This window comes from Corylus avellana, chromosome 8, assembly GCF_965113065.1.
Source record: "Corylus avellana chromosome 8, dhCorAvel1.hap1.2, whole genome shotgun sequence".
NCBI classification, from domain to species: Eukaryota; Viridiplantae; Streptophyta; class Magnoliopsida; order Fagales; family Betulaceae; genus Corylus; species Corylus avellana.
This window is the reverse complement of record NC_142497.1, coordinates 1,673,550-1,696,887: the sequence shown is the minus strand read 5'-3', so window position 1 is coordinate 1,696,887 and position 23,338 is coordinate 1,673,550. Positions and strand designations below refer to the sequence as shown.

Genomic DNA, 23,338 nt, shown 5'->3' with positions numbered 1-23,338 from the left:
TTGTGTGGTTGCTAGAGCTTCCCCTGAAGTTTTCTTTAAAGCCATTAGTCGTGAAAAAGATATTCTTATTCCTATCTGGCCTTGGACAACAGTTCTCATCTCGCTTATCTTTCTTCTTTTTTGGGCTAAGAATGCTGATTTGAAAAAAGCGTGATGATATTCTTCAAACTTATTTATCACACTGACTAGCATAGCGTGTCTTACATGGTTTTTTACATCAATCACTTAAAACACGCTACTAGTCCATTCTTGCATATGCATATTTGCCTTCCAAGTATACCCTTTCATGGCAGTATTTTATTTTCAGTTGTTAGGGACAGGTTCTCAGCTACAAACTGTGGAAGTTAGGATTCCAGAGCAATCTCTCTAGATTCAGCTTCCAGGTATTTACAGATCCTCTCCATAACCTCTCTACCCGTAGCACTATTCTTCACAACTTTCTCTGCACATCGTTGCTCCACCATTTCTGCAATTGATGCCAGTGCAGATAATGGCTTTATATGTATGCTAGTCTCCTGTCTGCAAATGGTCCACCCATTTGGATTATCTGGGTGGGGGTCATACCGGATCTTCTCCTCCACTTCTATGAAGTTCTGAAGACCAACATTTCTGGAAGTGAGTTGCATTGACCGTGATCGGGCATCCACGGTTGTTGATTCAATGCAGTGGCAGATATCCTGACCGATGATTTTGCGTATGAACCACGGTCCGGGGAAATGGAGGGTGACTGCACGAGTGGTACAAAGCTTCTGAGATATAGGGTCAAGTTTGCAGCTCAGCGTGTCAACTTCAAGGATATGGTCCAGTATGCGCTTGTTCTCATGGTCAGTAAACTTGCGCCAAGATGCAGAAGTTACCCGCTCCCATGGGTGCTTGTAAATGTACTCTTGTGCGTATGCTTTAACCATGATGTTTTCTTATTTTTGCCCTCACCCTGATAAATAAACACTAATTTAGATTACAACTGAAAGAGTAAATACCAGATTTTTAGGTATAGCCTAGTGGTCGAAGACACTGTAGATCCATAACACAGAAACTGATACAATCGTCGAATAGAACTTACCCATAAAAACTGGCTTGCAAGAAAAAAATGCTTAAAAGCTTATGTATCCAGAAACCGTTCTCTAGTACCTCCAAGAAACAGTGAGATGGCCAAAATTCACAATACAAGATGGGTCTTAAAGGGAACTCAAAAGAACCTCCTTTTAATAAACCAGTCAAGCAGTCGAAATCTAGCATCAGATCAAGAGAGGGCCATCATTAATATTATATTCCTTGGATCAAGCTTTTTATTTTGAAAAGCATTCCTACAATTACTAAAGACCAATTAACAATCTCCCCCCGCAAAGAAACAAAGGCCACCTACTTCAAAATCTCAAATGAATTCAAGCTCTGTAAAGACCCATCGTTTATATATATATATATATATATGAATCAAGATGGTGAGGATCAATGTCGTCACAGTTTGTTCCAGTGACAACAAATTCTGAGTTCTTTGCACGATGATTTCCACACTCATTTTAAAGACTAAGACCGCACTCCCGGCCAACACACATCCAGCAACACACACACACACACACAAACTGACACTTTCTGTGTTTGATGTTCTACAACATCTAAGTACAGTCAAATTGGAGCAAACCAGAAAATACATGAACTACAGAGAACAGAATGAAAACCCAGAAAAGCAGAGAAGCAATTAATTAAGGAAATGCATTAGTGAAAACAGAGCATACCTCACAATACTCATAAGCTCCTGCGGTTGCAAAGAGTGAATGGCAGTCCCCTTAGATCTCATAGAAAGTCGGAGAAAAAGAAGAGCGAATGTTAAAGAATATGCTCAGCATGTCAGCATAAATACATTGGGCAACGAAGAATATACACTAATTCCCTGCATTTCATGTAGTTTTGTTGCCAAAATGGGATGTTAATGTGAGACGAGATTACCCTTTTATGCAAGGTCAACGATCGGCAGTCCTAATGTACAAGCTGTATGAAGCAAGAGTTGCAGGATTTGTAAAAGTGTGAAATACAGAGGAAAGAAGCTCCTTTTGAGAAACAAATCGTGTCTTTTTCCTTTTGCTTTTTTTCTTTAAAACAAAGGGTTATAAAGACAATAAGCAGTGAGGGAGATGCACCTACTTGGCTACTTCTAGTAAAAAAGTTGAGTGAAACTACAACTTTTAATGATTTTAATAAGGTATAACCTTACTAAATAAATTACTTAAATCACAACGATAAAAAAAATATTGATTTGCCATATGATTTGCTTACATCATATTGAAAACAATTAAAGCTATGTCTCTTTACCTTTGATAGAAGACGAATATCTCAACTTTATCAACTAAATAAAAGGATGAGATAAAGCAAATTAAAGCGTAAGGGGCTCTTTTGTTAAAAACAAAGATTCTCTAATTCTAACAATAATAATTGAAGTTACTTTAAACAAAAGCAAACACAACGAAGTTTCTTCACAAAAAAAATTAAATAAATAAATAAAGATACTTTATTGTTTGACATTTTTCTTTCTTGTTCTTCTATAAAAGAGCAAAATCCTATTGAAGGAAGATCATCTTAGTGTTAGGACATCAAATGTCACAAATAGTCAGAACCTTCCAAAGCTCCCACCAAGGAAGGAGGAAGATGACATAGAGGAAAAAGAAAAAAAATGTATATGTAACTTTCTTTTGGACAGGATTAAGTTACCATTATATTTGGTCTTTTTTATATGCTTCAACAAGTTTTGTTGGATAATCCAAGTCCTTGGCATAAATAATAGAGTAGTGTTATACACTCAAAATTTTTATCTCACTTTGTTGATCTAGTATTGCCATTTTTTTTTTTTTTTCCTTTAAACAGGGGCTAGTCCTAATCTAATGACTCATTGATCCTATCATATGATTCATATCATAGTAAAGTGAAATAAAAGTGTGATTTCTAACATTTCTCCAAATAATATAGCTGAATCAATGAAAGTCCAATTCATGCTCCAAGCTTGCCCCAAAGCCAAGTTTTGTAGTTTGTACCCCACGATTTCTAGGGCAGAAGTGGAACTACCCACTGAATTGCTGCTATGGTTAATCACAGCATAATTCCCATTAATGGATTTCAATTCAGTCTTAACAGTTCAAAAGTTACTTCAAGATAGGAATGCAGCGGCTATGGGATTTACCATTGCAGCTTGAAAAAGACCCAAGAATAGGGCAGCCCCTAGGCTTCCAATGAAGTCCATTTGCTGTATGAAACAGTACAGATTAACTAATCATAAACCTATTTTCCCAGTACACACCACCAGATAGTTCTGAATCCCAAAAGAGAAATGGAAAATGCACCTGAACAAAAAGTCACAAAGTTACATTTAAGCGGTATCAAAATTTTCAACCAAATCCAGAGGGAAGATCAAGGCTGACTCTCCATGGTGCGACACTCTTAAATTCTTTTGTTATTTTATACTGTGAAAGGGCTTACAACCCTAAGAGCCAGAACTTGATTTAGAGAGCAATCCCACCAGATTCAGCTTCCAGATACTTGCAGATCCTCTCCATAACCTCTCTACCCTTAGCACTGTTCTGCACAAATTTTTCAGCACATCGTTGCTCCACCTTTTCTGCCATTGATGCCAGTGCTGATAATGGCTTAATCTGAATGCTAGTCTCCTGCCGGCAGATAGTCCACCGATCAGGATTATCTGGGTGAGGATCATATCGAATCTTCTCCACCACTTCTATGAACTTCTGGAGACTGATATTGCGTGTAGAAAGTTGCATTGACCGAGACTGACCATCCACAACCGTTGATTCAACACAATGGCAGATATCTTGACCAATGATTTTGCGAATGAACCATGGTCCTGGGGCATGGATGGTGATTGCTCGAGTGGTGTAAAGCTTCCCAGATTGAGGATCAAGCTTTCGGTTCAATGTGTCAACTTCAAGTATGTGGGATAACGTACGCTTGTTCTCAGGATCAGCAAACTTGCGCCAAGATGCAGAAGTTACCCGCTCCCACGGGTGCTTGTAAACGTATTCTTGAGCGTACGCTTTAACCATTACCTTCTTTGTCACTCTTCACCCAGATAAAAAGAAATCAAATGAAAACCTAGATAAAGAAACAAAAAGTTAGCCAACTAATGAAAACCTAAGAGCAAATGTTCAGGGATAGTTTGGTTTCTAGTAGAAGAAGGAAAACAAATGAATGCCAGAACACTTTTGTCATAGGGGAGCCTACAATCCCTGGAAAATCTTCTCTCTTTTTTTCTCATGTGTGTACTCTATAAATCAAAGGCCAGAAATCAACCCATTTGGTTCTGCAGTTTCAAATCTTTTAGCACTCAAACGGAACTGAAAGAGAAAACCTTGAAAGAAAAAGACACCCAATAAACTCAGAAGAACTGGTAGATATGCAGATTATCAATTCAGAAGCTCTCTTACTTCTCCGAGCTCAGATTATAGAAGGCACATAAAAAGAACACACGAGAAGTCGTAGCTATACAGCTTATCAAACCAGAGGCACTTGCACAACTGTGAGTCTGTGATTATCAGTTACGGAGCTGGGGTGGCCGGTGTAGGCCATGGTCCCCCCATCTCAAGGAAAAAATAATAATTTTAAGGTTAAAAAAAGAAAAAAAAAAATTATAAGGTATTTTTTTTGGTAATTGGCCCCTATCCATACCGAACTCTGCCTCCGTCCTGGTGATTATCTTTGATCAATTACACTATTCCTATCAGTGCTTGGGAGGAAACTCACACTTTCACTTTGGAATATCCAGATTATACACATAACATGACAGAACAGCAACCATCATTCTAAACACGAATTCAATAACATGTCAATCAACAAATACAATCTGATCATGAACCACTACTTTAAAGTTTTTTATAAGTAATCAAGATGCATATACATAGTTAAAGGCACTCCAAGTACACAGAAAGTATACAAGAGAAAGCACCTAGCTAGAAGGAGAAAAAAGAATAAAAAAATCGTGAAATTTAAGCACAAAAGGGGAATCAAATGCAGCTATCCAAAGATAAATAACTAATTAGTCATTAGGATAGTATTACGGTTTCCTTTTTCTTTTTTCTGGCTGAAAACTACAATACTATTATTGTTGGATATTAGACAGTAAATATCTTTCTTTTCCCATTTTCTTCATTTAATTAAAACAAGAAAATTGCTTCTAAATCAAGAAACCAAACAACTCTACACAAAATCAATTTTTTTCAATAGATAAAATCACATGGTATTTAGTACACAACAAGAAATCTATGAATCAGTAAGAAAGCTAATCATAACCAATTTCTAGTGCATTCTCCTTTATTGTTTTGCGAAGGAAAGATATCAAATTCAATTGTTTCAAGTACAGAACAAGAAGCGCAGAAGGTAGAGACCTTCCTCTATCCTCAGGACCCCAAACAAACAAAATTATGGCAAAAAATTCATAATCCAAGATGGATCTCAGAAAAACATCAGAAACCCATCATCTATTTATTTCATCCACATCAACAGAGATTATAAAGGCAATCACCTAGCTTCAAATTCGTTTTGAACCTACACTTTGGTCTTACAGATACCCAAGAACCCACCAATAAAATACCCAAAAAGCAAAAATATAAAAAACATAAAACAGAACAGAGAAAGTCAACAACTTGAATAGCACAAGTTATCTAAGAAAAAAAAACCCATCAATATTGTAATCCATAGACATATACAAATGTATGCTTTCGATCTTCTTGAACTAAATTGCAGTTTATACAAAAAAGAAAACAACTTTAAAAAAAAATTAAAAAATAAATAAATAAGAGAGAGATAGGAAATGAAAGTACAATAGAGATTAAAATGAAAACCCAAACAAGAAAAAAAATAAAAATTAGAGAGAGATAATTATAAATCGGGGAGTACCTCAGAGAGTTCGGCGGTAATCAGCTGTCGCAGACAACGAAAGAAAGGTCCAGGGATCGCAGAGGGACAAAGAAGAGGTGTTTTTCGATGCAACTGGGTAATAACGCTTAGATTAAAGGACTTTGGTTGTCCTAAAAGTACAAGCTGAGTAAGGCTGGAATTGGAGGAACAGTAACAAATTCACTGCAGAGACTGCAAGCCATTTTGTTCAATTATTATTATTATTATTGGTATTTTGAACTCTTGGGTCGGTTGAAATTGACAATGAAACAAGAAAAAGAAAGGTCCAGCCCAAGCTCTAATCTTGGTCCAATATATTCTTCCCATACCAATAAAACTATGAAAAATGTGATGGGGCCAAGTAGAATTTCTTCTAAATTATAAGAATTTGTAGTTTGTAGGACTAAAAACTAAGTAAAGAGTATAATATATCTATTGGCTTTGAATTTAAAATGGTAAATTACACTTTGCCCTCATAAATTATGCACCACCATATTTGCAATACTCATTCTTCTAAATTTTAACACACTAATTCGCTTTTATGAACTATCATTTTGTTTCGAGTTATACATCGGGTTAGATTAAACTGTTGAAGTTAACAAAATCAGTCACACAAGTTTCACGTGACACAGAGTAACATATACGTAATACCATATATAATAAGGGGTAAAACTTTAGTTAGCCCCCTTGAATTGTCAAGGGTTTTGCAATTTCATCGCCAAATTATCAAAAGTTGCAATGTGGGTGTTCAATGTTTCAGACCCTTTCAATTCCCCTACGTTTCAGACACTTTCACTTCTCCTACCGTTAGGGCTTTTTGCTAATTCAAACAAATAACAAGTGAAATGTCTCGTATTCCTGTAATATCTACAAAATATAAATATATCATTAATTAAAAATTAAAATTTTAAATATATATAAAGTGAGAAAAAAAAAAACATTAAAAAAAAAAGATCGATGACCCACATCAACACAATGAGTTAAGATCCAAGACGTCGTTGTGGGTCTTTTTTCAAATTATTTTAAAATATGAATGGGGCCTATTTTGGTTAATTTTGTTCGTTATGATTTAACATAAAATCTAAAAATGGAGAAGGATGATTGAAAGGGGCTAAAATATTCAAACACCCACATTGCAACTTCCAATAATTTTGACGAAATAAGTGAAGTTTCTCCCATTGTAAGGTAAATTATGCCCCCTACCCAAAACTATCATCTTATTTGCACTCACACCTTTAAACTTAAACTCGTTGCAACTTACCACATGCACGAGACTTATTTTCCATCTATATTTAACATCACAATTTGATCTGAGATCCAACTCCAAATAAAATGTTAGTTCTTAGGGGCAAGTTGCATGCAATTAATTAATGGTCAAAAATTAGAGATGTGAATGTAAATGAGGATGTAGTTTAGGGGATTAAAACGAAATTTACCCAATTTAAAAATAAAACCTAGTCAAAATGGAAACTTTTTAGTGGAAACTAAAATTGCACCAAAATGCAACTAAAATTGAATTTCCAACTACTACTAGCCAAGAAAATAGCATTTTGACACAAAAATAAATAGATAAATAAAATCCTATATATATAGTTCTCATCCCCGGAAAGGACTTATAGAACTAAAATTGAATAATTTATGAGGGGTAAAATGAAGTACAAAAATGATAAAAAAAAAAAAAATGACAATACAGTAGGGATTCAAAGAAGAAATATAGCAAGGGTCTTCTTGCATACAAAATTTGGGTCATGCTTCAACTCATATTCATAAAGTGACATGGTAAAAGAGGACCCTCTAGATCATATTTGGTCTGTGCATGGGGGTAATTAGAGTCAGTTTTTCAGTAAGTCAATAGCTGCAAAAACCCTCAACAACACAACAAAACCCATAGCCTTGCTCCTTAGGGTTTGAATTTTCAAACTCAACTCCTATTGCACTTAAAACATTTTTTTTTAAAAAAAAAAAAAAAAAAAACCCAGCAAATTGTTCCCTTGATTTCCGCCAAACATCCTAGTCATTCCACATTGAAAAAACATTAGGATTCGATCCCTGAACTGAGTCCCCCGACCACCCCCCATAACCCGCAGAGGGCATGTCGTAGTCAACCTTCACAAGCGCAAGTTCATCCGCCGATCCCACTGCATTTCCCGGCGTGGAATTAGAAGCCATTGACAACCCACTCCCCATATATCCTCCAGTATTCTCCATCACAGACGACGAAGGACCCGTGTTCATCAAACCCTGAAGCAAAGCCGGATGGTTCTGAAGATAACCGTTGTAAAACTGGGGATTTTGATATGAAGCTGCTGCGGATTGCTGGTGTAGATGGAGCTGCGTTTGGAGATAGCTTTGGTGAAATGAAGGGTCTTGCGTGTACTGATGATGAGAATTAATGTCAGGGTTTTGTAAGGTTAGTAAAGTCTGTTGGGATTGATCGAATGGCTGCTGCTGTTGCTGCTGCTGCATTAGAGGGTATGCTTGTAATCTGCTAGAGGAGCTTGAGCTGCCGTATTGGAAGCTGGAGCCGAGGGCGATCATTTCTTCCCGTTTTCTTGAAGATTCAATGGCTTGAGCCTCCTTTAACCGTTTGGCGGCTCCTCCTCCGATGGGGAGAGTGTTGCTCTCGAGAATACTCTTCACATCATAACGGTTCATGTCAAAGTTGGTGACTGCATTAAGCCCCCTGAACTTTATTGCTGCAATGTCATATGCTTCTGCTGCTTCCTCCTCAGTACCTTTAAGAAAAATGATATGATATTGAAAATTAACTTTTTAATCGTCTTTTTACCAAATTATTGTTGATTAAAGGTTAATTTTTATTGCTATGTTATTGCAGTCGTACAGTATAAAAATCTACTAAATAACATTACTAATTCGTTATATATAGTTAGTTAGATGTGACAACTAAAAGTTCATAAAAAAATTTATTTGTAGTAACATTTGATTTTAAAGTTCCAATGAGTGCATGGAGATAATGACTTACTGAAAGTTCCTAGATAAAGATCTTTGTTTCCTGCAACTCTCCCAATCCTCGCTTGCCATCTTCCATGTTGATGATGCCTGCTTAAACATGTTCCCATGAGAACTTGGAGAGAGGGAGAGAGGGATTTTTTATAATTGAGAGAGAGAGAGAGAGATTTTAGAACCTTGTAACACCGCGATACATGGATGCGCCCCTAGAAAAGCCACTACTCTTTCTGAAATGCATCACCAAGAGAAGAAAAAATAGAACTTAGTGGGGATGATAATTGTCCTATCTTCTACTTTGCATGGTTGTTCTAAACAGCAAAATTGTACTAAATTATAAATAAAATCTGTACAATTTGAGCAAATTAATAAATTCCCATCTCTTACCTTCGAATCGAGGCGACAAATTCCTGTCTTGTCATGTGCTTCATCTCCTCCAATTCCTTCTCATAGTTACTGATCTGCAACACACCAATCAAATCAGTTTACAATAGTTTTGTGTCATTAACATGTACGTAGACATGGCATGGCAGCATTAACTTACTGGAAAATTGGTAGTGGTGGATGTTCCCCAGTACTTCAGTGCAGCAAGATCATAAGCCCTAGCTGCTTTCTCCTCTTTGTCATACCCACCTACACAAAATAGATAAATAAAACTATATGTTCAGCAAATGTTTTTTTCTTTTCAAAAAATACAAATAAAGTATCAAATTAAGAAGTGAGCAAGAGAGAGAACCGTACTACTCACCCAAATAAACTGCAAGAGAAGAGATGCAAAAAAAGAGAACATGAAATTAGTAACGTTCGAAATGGTGATTGGATGAGGGAAAAAAAAAAAAACAGATTTTCAAGGTTTACCTTGGCGACCTTTCCTTGATTGCCCTTCCCTTCTACAACTATTATCCCAAAGATGAGCTTCATACCTTCCTGTCCATCTATGCCTATATTAATTTGCACAAAAAACCCATGTATATATGGTGAAGATTCAAGACAAAGAAACATTGCATTATATTATGAATATATAGATGCAAGGGAAAATGCAAACCTTGTTACACCACGATATATTGAAGTTCTTTGCCCAAATGTATCCAAAGTTCTTCTAGGGGCAGCTTCGACAGTATTTGCACTATTATCTCCACTTGTTTCACAAGTAGTCGACCCTTTACCACTTCCCATAGACAATGTCAACGACTGCAAACTATTTGCATTCTCTTGAAATTCATAATTGTTAGAGGTGGCTGCTGCTACTACAGCAGTGTTTTCCACTGCCACTAGACTGTTGTTTTGGAAAAGGTAATCAGAATCATTTGCCTGAATTTCATTCAGACCAACAAGATCTGACTGATTCTCAGATTTGCTCACCCCCAGAAAATCAGCAACCTTTGGAACTTCACTGCTGCCGTGGGTATTCATCAGATTCCACTCTGCATATATATATATTTACAAAATAAGAAAAAGAGAGAGAAGAAGAAGAAGAAGGAGGAAGAGGAAAATGAATAATATATACCTTGGGTCTGGAATGGGTTGACCATGCTATGATCATTCACTAACCCTAGAGAAAATTGAGTTGTTTGCAGATGTGGTGGTAAGGAAGAATGAGTGGGAGAAAGAGGAAAGGAAAGCCAGTTGTTTGAATTCATGGATCCCATATTCTTTGATTATTACAATATATGCTTGTTCTTAATTCTGAAAATCAAGAATCTCCTGCAAGTAATTATAACAAAACAGAATTAGAATACACATGGAGCAAATAACTATTTAGGGAAAAGAAAAGACATGTAGGAAGAGGAAGAACTCTTAAGCGTCTAACCAAGCCTAGGGTTTGCAGCAGTCAGGAGTACCCTCTTACCCTCTCTCTCTCTCTCTCTCTCTCACTCAACGTTATGCTCAGGAGAAAGGAGAAGGGGGAGGAGAAGAGGCTGAAAAGAGAAAAGCTTGAGTAAGGTACATAGTACTTAAATTGCTCAAATGAGCTATCTCCTCCTTTCTAACCCCTTTTGCAAAGGTCTTTTTTGGGCGGTCTAACTCTATTCACCATATCCCAACGCTTCAAACAAGCTCATTTTCTATTATAATAACAACAATATTATATTATTTTATCCAACCCTTCTTTTGTCTATTCAACTAACATTGCACGCTTCATTCACTCTTAATAATTATAGATAGAGGATTATTCATACAATTTAACAATATTAAAAAATAAAAAATCAGATATTAATTTTTAGTTATTCTACTCATATAACAGTCTATTAAATACTTAAATAAAACCTGTCATTGTGGATATTATTATCTAAACAATACTATGGAGGACACGAGTGTCATACTAAACTGTAAGTTGAACTTTCTTTAGTTTTAATTTGTACTGAGACAAACCCACAATTCCAACTGGAAAAATCCAACCCCACCTCTCTCTCTCTCTCTCTCTACCCACTTGATTCATTGGAACTCTCGACCTCGTTCTGTGCAACAAATGACTCCCCAAAGCCCAGCATTCCCACACCCTGCAAATCATCTCAGTCTCAAATATTTGACCCTCTACGTAAAGCTACTGACCTCTCTCGATCTTTATTTCTTTCTCTATATTATCTTCTAATTAAGTCCAAATCAGCTAGAGAAGCAGACGATCAAACCCATTAGCCACGTACAGAAGATCTCTCTCTCAAATGGGTGCTCACCAAAGAAGCCAATTTGTGGATCCCCGAGTCCTGCATGTGTTAAAGATGCATGTGTACGGACATGCAATATTATATATCGAAAATCCGACATATTAAATAATTAAAGTACTGGAGAAAGAGTAAGAATGACTCTTGTTCAAATAACACCAAACTCTGTCCAATATAAAAAAATAATAATAATACCAAGAGAGATTATAAGAAAGATTGAAGGATTTCGTTTGGTTCCCCCAAGTAGAAATCTGTTGACCACCTAATCGATTTTCGCACCCGTCAAAAGGTGAAAGCAAATTAAAATTAATATAAAAATGTCTTTCTATAACTTATTCATCCACATAAATAATGTTATATCTCCTGTCCATTACACTAGAAACTTGTATAATGCTTTCTGTCATCCAGTCACACAATTAGTCCAAGCTTGAAAATATTGAAAAACCTAACCAATTACTAAAATGTCTCCAACCCACCATTAAAAAAGTTATCTTATCACATCTACAATGTCATGTCTTATTGCTTGCTAAACATTATATATATATATGATTTCTCCAAAAGTTAGGTATGTTTTTATGTGCATCGTTGAAATGATCTAGCAATTAAATAAAATACTCAATCTATTGATCCATTATTCTCATAAAATTGTTGCTTAATTTCATTCATCTGCTACTTTTGTTGGCCCTGTACAGAAAGTATCTCAGTTGCATGCATGTGTCTTTATTGGCATGTGTGTTATGTATGTATATAATAAACACCCACAATTGTCTCATCACATATATATATATATAAAGCAGTTGCAAATACAAAAGAGTACCAGCCGCATGCATCCATGATAGTACTTAATTAAAAATTTCTATATCTGCCGCAAGAATTTATTCTTTTTCAGGGTTTTGGATATCTGAATTTTAGACAGACTGGGATCAATTTTTTTTTTTTTTTTTTCTTTTAGGGCAATGAATCTTTGAGTCATCATTTTCAAACTGAACTCGTCAGGGTTTTCAGACTATACATGTACTTACTAGGGAACCAAAACGAAGAATCTGAACAAAAATGAATAAACAAAACAGTTAATTACAAAAACAAAACAAAAAACAAAAGAAACAAATCATCAAATCACCTGTGTCATTATAATATATATCTATGCATGGACATAGTTCCCGCCAAATTCTTGTACATTAAAGAAAAGACTACGTTGACTAAACTGCACCACATTAAGGAGGCACAACCCTCGTCTCACGCTTTCTTCAAACCTTTTCAACTGCAAAACCTCTAAACAATTAGAACCCTACACAAATCATCATCATCGGAAGAAGAAGAAGAAGAAGAAGAAACCCCATAATTTGTATAAACATAATTAAAAATAAAAAACAAAGAAGTTAAAACAAATTGTAGAGAGAAAAATATATAATATTTGACTCTGCAACCTCCAGCAATTATGAGAAAAGAAAAGAAAAGGAAAGGAAAGTGTACCAAGAAGCCATGAATCTCTCTCTCTCTCTCTCTCTCTCTCTCTCTCACTCTCACTATTTTGTTCTTGAACGACGAAAATGCATTTGCAGGGGTTATGCGTGGGGATTCGCCACCGGCCATATGCGGTAAGAGATTATTTAATAAGAACCCGCACGTCGTTTCAGGTTCAGAGACCAAATTCGGAGGAATGTGACTGACACGTGTCAGTTCCTTTCCGGCTTTTGGCCTCTTCTGCTTTGAAAGCTGCTGCCAGGCGGACCAATTATCCGGTTTGCATGCTTCCACAACCAAGAAATCAAACTTTGACCACACTATGACCATGAAGCCAATGGGTATTTAAGTCTTATTATTATATTGCCCCCTTTCTGTCGTTTAACTTTAACTCTCATTAAAATAAAATAAAATAAAACACCCTTATTTACTGTTGTCACATTGCCTTGTCTATCATATATTATACATTTTTACTCCCACAGTACTTTTATGGTAGTAAAAATTATTATTAAATTTTTAATATATAATTATTAATTTTCAATTCATTAACAGGTTTTCTTTTTTTTTTTTACATGCACAAGGGAAGAGGAATTGGGGATTCGAACTAGTGACCTTCACTTCATGAGGCGTGATTTACAGTCGATTGAGCTACTCCTTAGAGACTCCATTAACAGCTTTTATAATCAGGTCAAGAAGTATGCACTTAAAAATATAGGAGTCATGAGAGTCTAAAAAAACTAATGTGTTAATTAAATGAAGTTTTTCTAAATGTATTATAACTCTTATTACAAGTTTTTTTTTTTTTTTATAACAAATTAATGTGACATTGACGTTTGCTACTTTAGCCACTAAAATGTAAATTATTAAATTGTCATTTGATAGTAGTACTAGTTTGTATGACATTTATTACATTTACAAACTGATATGACAATCCATGTGATATTTTTTTTTTTTTTTTTGACATGTCCGCACAAGGAAGGGGGAGGGGGATTCGAACTAGTGACCTCCGCTTCATTAAGCGTGGTTCCAGCCGATTGAGCTACCTCTTGGGGACGACAATCCATGTGATATTTATCATGTCAATCAGCTATTAAAAAGCATATTAACATAGTAACCGTCAACCTAATTCGTAAGAAAATTATAGTAAATACTAATATCTCAAATATTTTTGATTTAGAATATCAGGAATATTCATAAAAAAATGATGTTATCGTCCAAATGCAATCCATGTTTCCTTGGTATCGTTTGGAGACTGGGAAAGTGAGGTGTAAATGCAATGAAGAAATGAGGGTATTTTGGGGCAAAGGAGTTCACGAGAATCTAGATAGAAAATTGAGAGTTTCCAAGAGGTGGGAGGAACCGCCGGGAAAGTGCTCGTGTCGCCTCGAACTGAAGCACTTGGAAAGGCAAATGTATTTCTGCGAACCCCTTGTTTTCTTCTACAAACCCAAGCTACTTGGTTTTTGGTTATGGTTAGGGTTAGGGTTAGGGTTAGGGTTTAGGGTTGTTGTTTAGAAACATTTATATATATATACAGTGAAAAAGATTGGAACATTGTCTGGCACTCTTGACTTTTGTTCATTATGGATCAGTTGCCGGCAATGTTATTGACACATTCCGGATATTGCACGCTAATTTATTGGATAGATTTGAAAAATAATGGCCCAAAACCCTCTATATACCAACAAGGATGAGGCAATGCCAGCATTATATCGACTCTTTTTAATTAACTCCATATAATTGGGATTGCCTGACCTACTCTAGCTTATTACCTTGTTATATGTGCTCAAATTTGTTAAATATGTTCACATAAATGAAAAGGACAAAGTTTAGCTTATGTATGTGTCAAGTCTCATAATGGTTGTATGATGTGTGAAACTATATTATGTGTGTGATTTTGTGAAGCTTTAATTATAGTTTTTACTAATTTTTTTGGGATATAGTTAACATAATTAATGTTATTTAAAATTTTAAAATGATCACGTGGTACTAGGTACACCATTAAATATTGTAGAATTTATAATTTGAATAATGAAATTGTTCATCTTCATTTCACTTAGAAACTGATCATCTCTATTTCAAATGAAATGGAGTTAGAAGAACCATTTAGGCATAAGGGTGAGACATAATTGTCTTTCTCTTAAAATATGAGGGTAATCTTTTCTCAATTTTTATACATTTTTCGCTAAATAGCTCTATGAAATGGAGATGATCCACTTGAACGGAGTATATCATGCTCCCATTAGGTAGACGGGTGTTCTATGGTTTCTCATAACGGGGTGGTCCATGAGGAACTTCTTGCATGCCTAATGGTGCAGTATGGCAAAACTGATGATGTTTCCATTCCTCTTAAGTCTTAACAAAGTAATTAATGACTTAATCATCAATTTTGCCATATTTCACCATGAGGAATATTGTTACATTTTCTAAAAAAATTCTCTACAATTTATTTGCTTCTCAAATAATGTGTCCCAATCTCATGATTAGATGGTGACACATTTACCAAAATAATAGATTACATCTAGGATTGCGACACATCATTGGGAGCAAATTTTTTTTTTTTTTTGAAATGTGTAACATTTCTAGTTAAAGTGGGTGTTAGAATAGTAACTAAATCAACCATTTCTTAGACCTACTTAACCTTTTAGGGATAAGTGATGATTTAACATAATTTCATAGCAAAAACTTTTGAAATAAATGAGAGTTTGAGCCCGTATGTAATGGGGAGTGTTAATTCCTCTTAATTAAGTACGGCTAGGATTAAAAACAGGTAGTAATTAACCAAACGGCCTAGCTTGTTTTTCCATCTGTCAACCATACATGGAACGCAAACAATAGATATTAGATAATATGGTACCTAGGTTTCCTGTTTTCCACAACATAAATTGATCATCATATATATATATATATATATCTCATCTTGAAACAAGGGTGCCCTAATATGCATGGTAACGTCACCATCGTTTGCGCTTCATAAATTAAAGTTGCAAGCCTTTGAGATAGCCAAGACGGCCGGCGGGTAGCTTCACTGCCCTAAATCACACCAATCTAGACATTCTTATTCTATACTTAAGAACCTGGCCTCCTCGATATATATATATATATATATATATATCTTCAAGCCCCAACAGACTGCGAATTAATTAGGCAGTGAAGCAAGCACACCCTTTATTATTTATTTACACATTAATTTAAGAAACAGAAACTGAGTATCCGCGCAATAGAAGGGGGAGCTAGACTGCAGCTTTTTGTTATATATGCTTGGTAGGAGAATGAATTGCGCTGCCTGTTGTAAATGATGCATATTAATTGACCCTTTTGGTATATATATATATATACACACACTAAAACATATTTCTTTTTTAAAGTAAGGGTGTAGTTATATTTTTAAAAATTTCATGGTGGTAAAATGGACATTTTACATCACGTGTGGGTCGTGTGATATGCTTGGCATCTAAGTTAACAAATAATCTTAATGGAAGAAGGACATTGTAAATTGAGTAGGAGATTAGTAGGATACATTACAAATTGAGTGATAAATTGAAGGGAGTATAAGTGTAGTTTATCAATCTTTAAAGTAATTCAAAAATGAAGCAACAAACAAATCTCTTGAAGATCACTTAACATGATCTTAAAATACACAAATACATTAATGCTCATGTTTAATGAATTCACTTATTCATATTAAGTGGCCACAAAAGAGATCGATAATTATTGGTACAACAATAGAAGTAGATAAACAGTCTATATCCAAAGCACTAGATAATAATATGAGCTTTAATTAATTTCATGAGTACCAACAACGTACGTTAACGATAAGTGCTTTCATCTGGGTACGTACAAATGTTGAGATGATTACTCAATTAAAATTTAAAAGAAATTAATGAGTAATTGATTCATCAGGTGCCCAAACTAACCATCAAGAATATTAGTTATAGAGCTAGCATCCAAAGTTCCAAACAACAGTAATGCCGATAGGCATGTGGCCTGTTGGTGTGCTTAGTAGTGTTGGGTGCCACGTCTCCAAGCTTCATTCAAAAAAAAAAAGAAGAAAAAATGTCTGCCACTATAGACCAAGTGGTATTATATAAGTCGTACTAGGAATATTATAACAATAATAATATTAATATTAATATTATTAAGAAGAAAAAAGAAAGAAAAAAAGTGTTCATCTAGACAACCATGCACTTGGATACTCTCGATAACGGGAGCTAGCTTCTCAATTTCCACAGAAAATGAACATGAATGATCGATTATTATGTGTGTGATTATTTAAAGAAAGGGATATTTAGAGGGCATGTGCATGGCATTGTCTTGTTTTCTGCAAAGCATATAACATAAAATAATAAAGTATGCATTAGAAATGTTATTGACAATCAAGGATCCTAGATTGGAGGGAGCAAAATATCTTTCTCAAATTTGACTTTGTTCATCCATCGATTCACTAGGATTTTTTCTCTTTGTTAACCCCAACTTCGGATCTTTTTCTTTTTTGATGAGTACACAACTTCGGATCTTTATTGGAAAATAATTTGTTTATGATACAAACTTGTGACCACAATCATTAAAACCCATTACTCAAAATTTAAATTAAGACTAATACTATTTAGTAAACTGTTATATGCACGACTGTCATACAATTGAAATAACATATCAGTGAAAATAGCATTATTCTTACAACAATTACTCTCGTGTTGGCATACACATTTTTTGGATAATAAGGAGAACCATGCATGCACGGTTCACTAATTGGACGTGGGTATCATGCCCTAAACATTTGTAGCAGCTCCTTACCCTCAAGTATCAAGAAAGTTGCGAGTTGTGTTTAGAAGAGAGTTTTGAGATGAGAAATGATGAAGAAATTGATTAACGTGATATAAAGTAAAAATATGTTCTGAATTTTTTTTCTCACAAAAAAATAAAGAAATGAGAAATGATGAAGAAATTGATTAACGTGATATAAAGTAAAAATATGTTTTGAATTTTTTTTCTCACAAAAAAATGAAGAAATTTGTTTGTTAATGCGATATAAAGTAAAAAAATTCTTACTCCATTGGTGAGAGCTTGCATTACTTCGTTACTTTGTCGTCGGCTTTCAAGTAGAGGTCGGTTTGAGGTTTAACTTGGTGATTATTTTCCTTACGAAACTAACTAATCTTATTCTGATGATTAAGGATAGGGTTGATTAAAGATCCTCTATCACTCACATATCAATTAAGAAAATGAAAAGCTTAATCAACTTCGGTAAACCACATGAGATTTCAATAATTTGTTTTTTATAAGTAAAATAATTCACTAAAAGCGCGAAGTGAGCAACTTCAATACACAAAAAGTATAAAATCAACCATGTAGTCCAATTCGTGTTGATCAGAAAGCCCTTCAAGCTGATTTCTTCTTGACAGTTTGTCAATCCCATTAAGAAGGCCCAGAAGTATGATCTCATTCCCTGAAAGCCCAGTAAACCAATACAATCTCCAACTACTCTCCATTAAATAAAACTCACATATAACAATTTATTAAAAATGAGCAAGAGAAATAAATTAGTATAAAAAAAAAAAATCCAACCCAATTTAGAGAAATATACAAGGTTCTGAACCCCATCCCCTCCCTATACAAAACTTGCTATAAAACTATTGACAAGAAAAATACAAAACACAGACACAGACACAAACACATACAAATGAGCCACTCAAGGGGACTCTATTTTCTATTAATCATACAAGGAACCCCTATAAAAGCTAATTCTAACATCGAACTCACATATCGTGGTGTATCCGGTTCTACTGTAAAGAAGGAGAACAATTGATCAAAATAGATAAAGCTACTACAACCGTATCCTATTCAATGCCTGGTACAGACATCAACTGAACTTACAAATCAACCTGATTTCTACTTATCAATATATTTCCCTCCCACACTGAGACATAAGAAGAAAAGAAAAATCCTAAGCTGTATTAGAGAGTTCTGAAGTCATCAAAGAGTACTACCATACGCCAGCCTTCACAGCATTTACAAAAGCCCCATCAACAACCATGGAAAATCATTAAGATTCTTCTGGGGGACTATGCATCATGTGGAGCAAAAGTTCCTTACGTTCCTCAGCTGGGCAACCAAAGAACGCCCTCACCCTTCCAGCATTTGCAACAAGGAAAGTGTAGGCCTTATAGCGCAAGTGCACATCAACACCAATTTTCACCAATTCTGTGAAAACTTCTTGTTCTGTATACACACGCGGTCGACCTCTTTCTGCAATAACATTCCCCTCCCTAATCGCCTGTGCAACATCTAGTATTGCTTCCCTTATGTTTTCAAACTCTCTCTCAAAAACATCTTTTTTCTTTTGGTAAATATTTCTCTCAAATTCATCCCTTGGTGCCTTCCGTTTCTTGCCTTTCAATGATGTAGCAGATTGAGAAGGTGGTCGAGAATCTGACTGAGAATTTGATTCAACAGGAGGAGGTAACTGATTAGTACCACCATTCATACCATTCAAGTCCTCCAGATTAAGAGTAATTTCATTCTGTGACATCACTTGATTGATATCATCACATAAGCCTTCATTTCCTGAGGCACTACCTCGGTGTGCATCCATCTTCAAACCCTTTGCATTTTCCCTTCTTTTTGCAAAGAGCAACAACAACTTATTGTAGTTGCTAATGGGTGTAGTCATCCATTTTATGGCATCAGGTTTTGCCTATTTTTTTAAAAATGTAAATAATAAAAATAAAAAGAAAATCAGTTCCTATAAATATAAGAATTATATATAATAATATAATGAAACTAGGACCAGGAAACAAACCTTTATCAATGCCTTCCACACCTCAGGCTTTGCATTCCACATTTTTGTCTCTGGGCTCCATGTAAAACCATTCATGTCCTTGAAAATGTCATAACATTCATGGAAATTATGTTTAAGAGTTTTCAAGCGATTCTTCAAGTGACCTTTTTCAAATGGCTTGCCAATCTTTTCACGTAGTTCCTTCACAGTATTATCGTATGCTTTTGTTGTGAAATTCTTATCTATTCTATTTCCCATGCTTTGTTGTAGCACAAGTGCATCAACAAACAAGTCGTCCCACCGTTCTGTCCACTTTACTGTGTCCTTTCTATCCACATTAGTCTTTTTTTTGTTAACCATTTCTATTATCTGCATGTCACAACAAATAGAAGATAAACAGCAGTTGTTTATCATAAGATGAGCCAAACAAGTTGTTCCCACCGTTCTGTCCACTTTACTGTGTCCCTTTTATCCACATTAGTCTTTTCTTGTTACCCATTTCTATTATCTGGATGGTAAAACACATAGAAGATAAACAACAGTTGCTTGTTACAAGAAAAGTAAGGCTCTGGATCAAACAGATTATGTATTGCTTGATGGAAAGGTAATCAATAGAAAATGTTTGCAGGGAAATATTCGGATGACAGAATAGAAATGGAGGGAATCTCACATTCTTCTATCTGGTTAGCCAATTAGAATGAAACAAAGAGATGTTATATGTGCTTGTCTCACCAATAGTACCTTCGAAGGATTTTCTTCCTTTTCTCCCCAAATATCTCCACAATAGTAATTTAAAGAAGGTACATATACATCACAAGATTTCACAAACCACAAATTTCACAAAATTTTGTTTGTAATACCTCAACAAATAAACTGAAATATGATTTATGAGACCAAAAGAAGGTAAGATATTTAGGAAAAAGTGGAAATCTTGCTTCACATTTTTTTTAAAACAAAAGAATCATGATGATGGCTCTTAAATTTTTTATGTTATTCTAATGGCCTTTTTTTATCATGGGTGAATTCTGCCTAAGATAAAAAGGGTTAATTATAACCATGAATCTCAAACTCTGGGATCATTACACTATAATTTTTGCAACCAACAACCTAATTCGAGATTAATTTGTAAGGACCACCCAGCATCTAAATCAGTATAAAGAAATAACAAATTAGAGGGCAAGTGGGGAGGTGAGTCATATTAACTTGTAAAAAATAACAAAGTAGTGCACATAAAATATCAATGTCCACCCCACCCCCATTAATTTGTTTTTTACACTTCAGATGGTGGGTGGACAAAACAAATCAATCTCAAATTAGGGTGTTGATTGCGAAAGTTGTAGTTTAGTGGGGGTATTGCAAATGAACATGGCTTAGGGTAGATTGCTACAAGCCTACAATTAACGCAGATAATATATATATACACACACACACACATCTAATTTTCTACTAATCTCTGCACTTGTAAAGAAATTACCCAAACTCCAGACTTCAAACAAATGATCTCCACCCCTCACTTCTCCATTTTTCTTATCTTGTCTTCACTTCGACATGCATAGGCATACATATATACACACACAGACATACACATAAACAAAGGAAGTATTCAAAAAAAAAAAAAAAAAAACAGTGGTGCAAAGACAGTGCATCAGTAGATGTGCTTGTCAAACATGGAACTTACCTGAAGTTCAGAGATCAAGTGTAAACCATCACGTGCACTAACTTTGCACCCACAACCAAAAAATGGAAACAGCATAAGCATGAAGAGTCAAACATCACCATACACATATTGGTCACTAGGGTAAACAAATTATATTTGCAATCAATAACACCCAGTAGACACGGCACATCAAATTAAATGGTTTTATCAAACCCCACAAAAACCCACATTAAACATCCCTTAAACATCAATATAATTCGATCAAATTCATCTATAAACCTCAAATTATATGATAATAAGTTAATAACGGAATCCAATCTTGAAATCGGGAAAAAGAGAAAAGCTCTTTTACCTTTTTCTTTGAGTAGCCAAACCCAGAGCGGAAACTGTTGATTTTTCCGCTAGAGTTTGGCCTTCGGCGGCGGTTTCCGTTTGTGGCGGGTCAAGTGAGGTGAGGAGAAAAGTGAGAAAGTGTGGAGGGTAAAGAGGGATAGAGAACAAGAAGTAAAAGAAGGGCTCCGTGTGGATTGGACACGTGGACAACTAAAAAAAAAAAAAAAACCTACATTGACATCCCTTTTATCAAGTTGGACCTGCAAGTTTTTCAAAACCGGCCTAAATAGAATTGTCTTTTCAAAAAGGCTTGCTGAAAATCCAAGGAGAAGGCCCATTTCGCCTCCCCCAACATATATGGGGTGATCATGAGGTTACGGTTAACGGTTAGTGGCTAAAACCGCTAACTGCAACTACTTAAGCGATTAGTATATTTTACTAACCACTTCCGCAAACCGCCTAGTTAGTAGTTCACTGCATCCAGCTAACTGCTTTTTTTACTAACCCTTTTTTTGGGCTTTCTTTTTGGGCTAAATTTGAAAATTAAGCTTTTTTTGGGCTCACTTTAAATGTTTTTTTTTTTCACTTTTTTTGTTTTTTTTCCTTTTCAGGTTTTTTTTTTTTCTTTTCTTTTTTCTTTTCTTTTCTTTTGATCCAATTTTCTGTTTTTGGCTTATTTTGCACCTCTCTCTCTCTCTCTCTCTCTCTCTCGCTATATATATATATATATATATATATATATATAATAAAAATATATGTATATTATATTAAAAAAGCGGTTAGTGGTTTTCAAAAACTCACTAACCGCTAAGAGCATCTCCAGCAGTAAGAGGTATTCTACCTAGTCAAAAAACACAATTCTCTACTTTAGCTACTCATTTTTTAATACCAACTCCAAAAGATTTTTTATTTCATTTTTTATTTTATTAAATATTATTTTTTAATCTTTTTTTTTTATACGCGACCGTTTTTGCATCATATTGTAAATTGTAATAGAATTGATTCACACAGCATACCTGTGTGTTATTTTTATTTATTTTTATTTTTTCATTTTTAGTCTGTCAATTATATGCATGCTATTCAAATTTTTTTATAGAGTTTTTAGTGATTCAAAAGACTTGAATATGTATCATAAATTCATGAACAGGAAAGAGAGAAGATAAAGAAACGTTGAGAGAAAAGAGAAGAGAGAAAATAATGTGAAAATAATATTATATTCAATAATCTAGTGTGCTACAGTGAATAGCAATATGAAGATATTTACTGTAGCAGTTAAGGTATAATAGCTAATATGAAGCTATTATGTTGGAACAAAAAAAACAAAAATAGCTAAATGTAGCTAATATCTCCCTTTTAACTACACTGCTGGAGATGCTCTAACCGCTTAACCGCGATTTTTACTAACTGCTTTTAAAAGCAGTTAACAGTTAATACAGTTAGCAGTTAAAGCAGTTATCGATTACAAAACGGTTAATAAAAACTGCGTGAACACCGCTATATATACACACACAAAAGTCAAAGAGGATTAATTGTGTTAACAAAAAGGTTAATAATATCATTGCTTTATGTTGGTATAAT

At 34.9% G+C, this 23,338-nt stretch overlaps 4 protein-coding genes and 1 non-coding gene across 9 annotated transcripts; all 5 read right to left on the bottom strand.

The window, feature by feature from the left end:
* Nucleotides 1-91: 91 nt before the first annotated feature.
* Nucleotides 92-3,234, bottom strand: LOC132164625 (uncharacterized). Of its 2 annotated transcripts, XM_059575161.2 has the most exons (3): nt 3,173-3,234; nt 1,737-1,756; nt 92-934 (listed from the first exon to the last, which is right to left on the bottom strand). In XM_059575161.2, exon 3 carries the CDS (start codon nt 906-908, stop codon nt 345-347), a length of 564 nt encoding a protein of 187 aa, XP_059431144.2. In that variant the 5' UTR covers nt 909-934; nt 1,737-1,756; nt 3,173-3,234; the 3' UTR covers nt 92-344. The 2 variants fall into 2 exon arrangements, with proteins under 2 accessions (XP_059431144.2, XP_088375435.1); XM_088519309.1 differs by lacking the exon at nt 3,173-3,234 and having other exon boundaries at nt 1,737-2,325.
* Nucleotides 3,152-6,005, bottom strand: LOC132164626 (uncharacterized). Of its 2 annotated transcripts, none has more exons than XM_059575163.2 (2): nt 5,899-6,005; nt 3,152-4,065 (listed from the first exon to the last, which is right to left on the bottom strand). In XM_059575163.2, the coding sequence occupies exon 2, from the start codon at nt 4,047-4,049 to the stop codon at nt 3,492-3,494; it is 558 nt and encodes a 185-aa protein (XP_059431146.1). In that variant the 5' UTR covers nt 4,050-4,065; nt 5,899-6,005; the 3' UTR covers nt 3,152-3,491. The 2 variants fall into 2 exon arrangements, with proteins under 2 accessions (XP_059431146.1, XP_059431145.1); XM_059575162.2 differs by having other exon boundaries at nt 3,200-4,098.
* A 1,889-nt stretch (nt 6,006-7,894) lies between these two features.
* Nucleotides 7,895-10,716, bottom strand: LOC132164624 (AP2-like ethylene-responsive transcription factor PLT2). Its single transcript, XM_059575160.2, has 10 exons — nt 10,676-10,716; nt 10,373-10,569; nt 9,911-10,289; nt 9,724-9,806; nt 9,614-9,622; nt 9,410-9,498; nt 9,253-9,326; nt 9,045-9,095; nt 8,882-8,958; nt 7,895-8,633 (listed from the first exon to the last, which is right to left on the bottom strand). The coding sequence occupies exons 2-10, from the start codon at nt 10,512-10,514 to the stop codon at nt 7,909-7,911; spliced, it is 1,629 nt and encodes a 542-aa protein (XP_059431143.2). The 5' UTR covers nt 10,515-10,569; nt 10,676-10,716; the 3' UTR covers nt 7,895-7,908.
* Nucleotides 10,717-18,667: 7,951 nt separating this feature from the next.
* On the bottom strand, nt 18,668-21,898 carry LOC132164635 (uncharacterized). 3 transcript variants are annotated; one of them, XM_088519340.1, is made up of 3 exons: nt 21,780-21,898; nt 19,792-20,278; nt 18,668-19,686 (listed from the first exon to the last, which is right to left on the bottom strand). In XM_088519340.1, the coding sequence occupies exons 2-3, from the start codon at nt 20,182-20,184 to the stop codon at nt 19,036-19,038; spliced, it is 1,044 nt and encodes a 347-aa protein (XP_088375466.1). In that variant the 5' UTR covers nt 20,185-20,278; nt 21,780-21,898; the 3' UTR covers nt 18,668-19,035. The 3 variants fall into 3 exon arrangements, with proteins under 3 accessions (XP_088375466.1, XP_059431158.2, XP_088375465.1); XM_059575175.2 differs by having other exon boundaries at nt 19,792-20,139; XM_088519339.1 differs by lacking the exon at nt 21,780-21,898 and having other exon boundaries at nt 19,792-21,363.
* On the bottom strand, nt 21,412-21,475 carry LOC132168330 (small nucleolar RNA snoR101). The gene has a single exon (XR_009438844.1). It is a non-coding gene; the product is annotated as a small nucleolar RNA snoR101 (small nucleolar RNA).
* Nucleotides 21,899-23,338: the final 1,440 nt, after the last annotated feature.

Coding starts and splice junctions, on each gene's coding strand:
- LOC132164625 (XM_059575161.2), bottom strand. CDS start 908: ATGGTTAAAGCATACGCACAAGAGTACATTTACAAGCACCCATGGGAG.
- LOC132164626 (XM_059575163.2), bottom strand. CDS start 4,049: ATGGTTAAAGCGTACGCTCAAGAATACGTTTACAAGCACCCGTGGGAG.
- LOC132164624 (XM_059575160.2), bottom strand. CDS start 10,514: ATGGGATCCATGAATTCAAACAACTGGCTTTCCTTTCCTCTTTCTCCC. Junction 10,290..10,372: donor CAACCCATTCCAGACCCAAG/GTATATATTATT, acceptor ATATATATGCAG/AGTGGAATCTGATGAATACC. Junction 8,634..8,881: donor TCTTTATCTAGGAACTTTCA/GTAAGTCATTAT, acceptor TTTTTCTTAAAG/GTACTGAGGAGGAAGCAGCA.
- LOC132164635 (XM_088519340.1), bottom strand. CDS start 20,184: ATGATAAACAACTGCTGTTTATCTTCTATTTGTTGTGACATGCAGATA. Junction 19,687..19,791: donor TGTGGAAGGCATTGATAAAG/GTTTGTTTCCTG, acceptor TTAAAAAAATAG/GCAAAACCTGATGCCATAAA.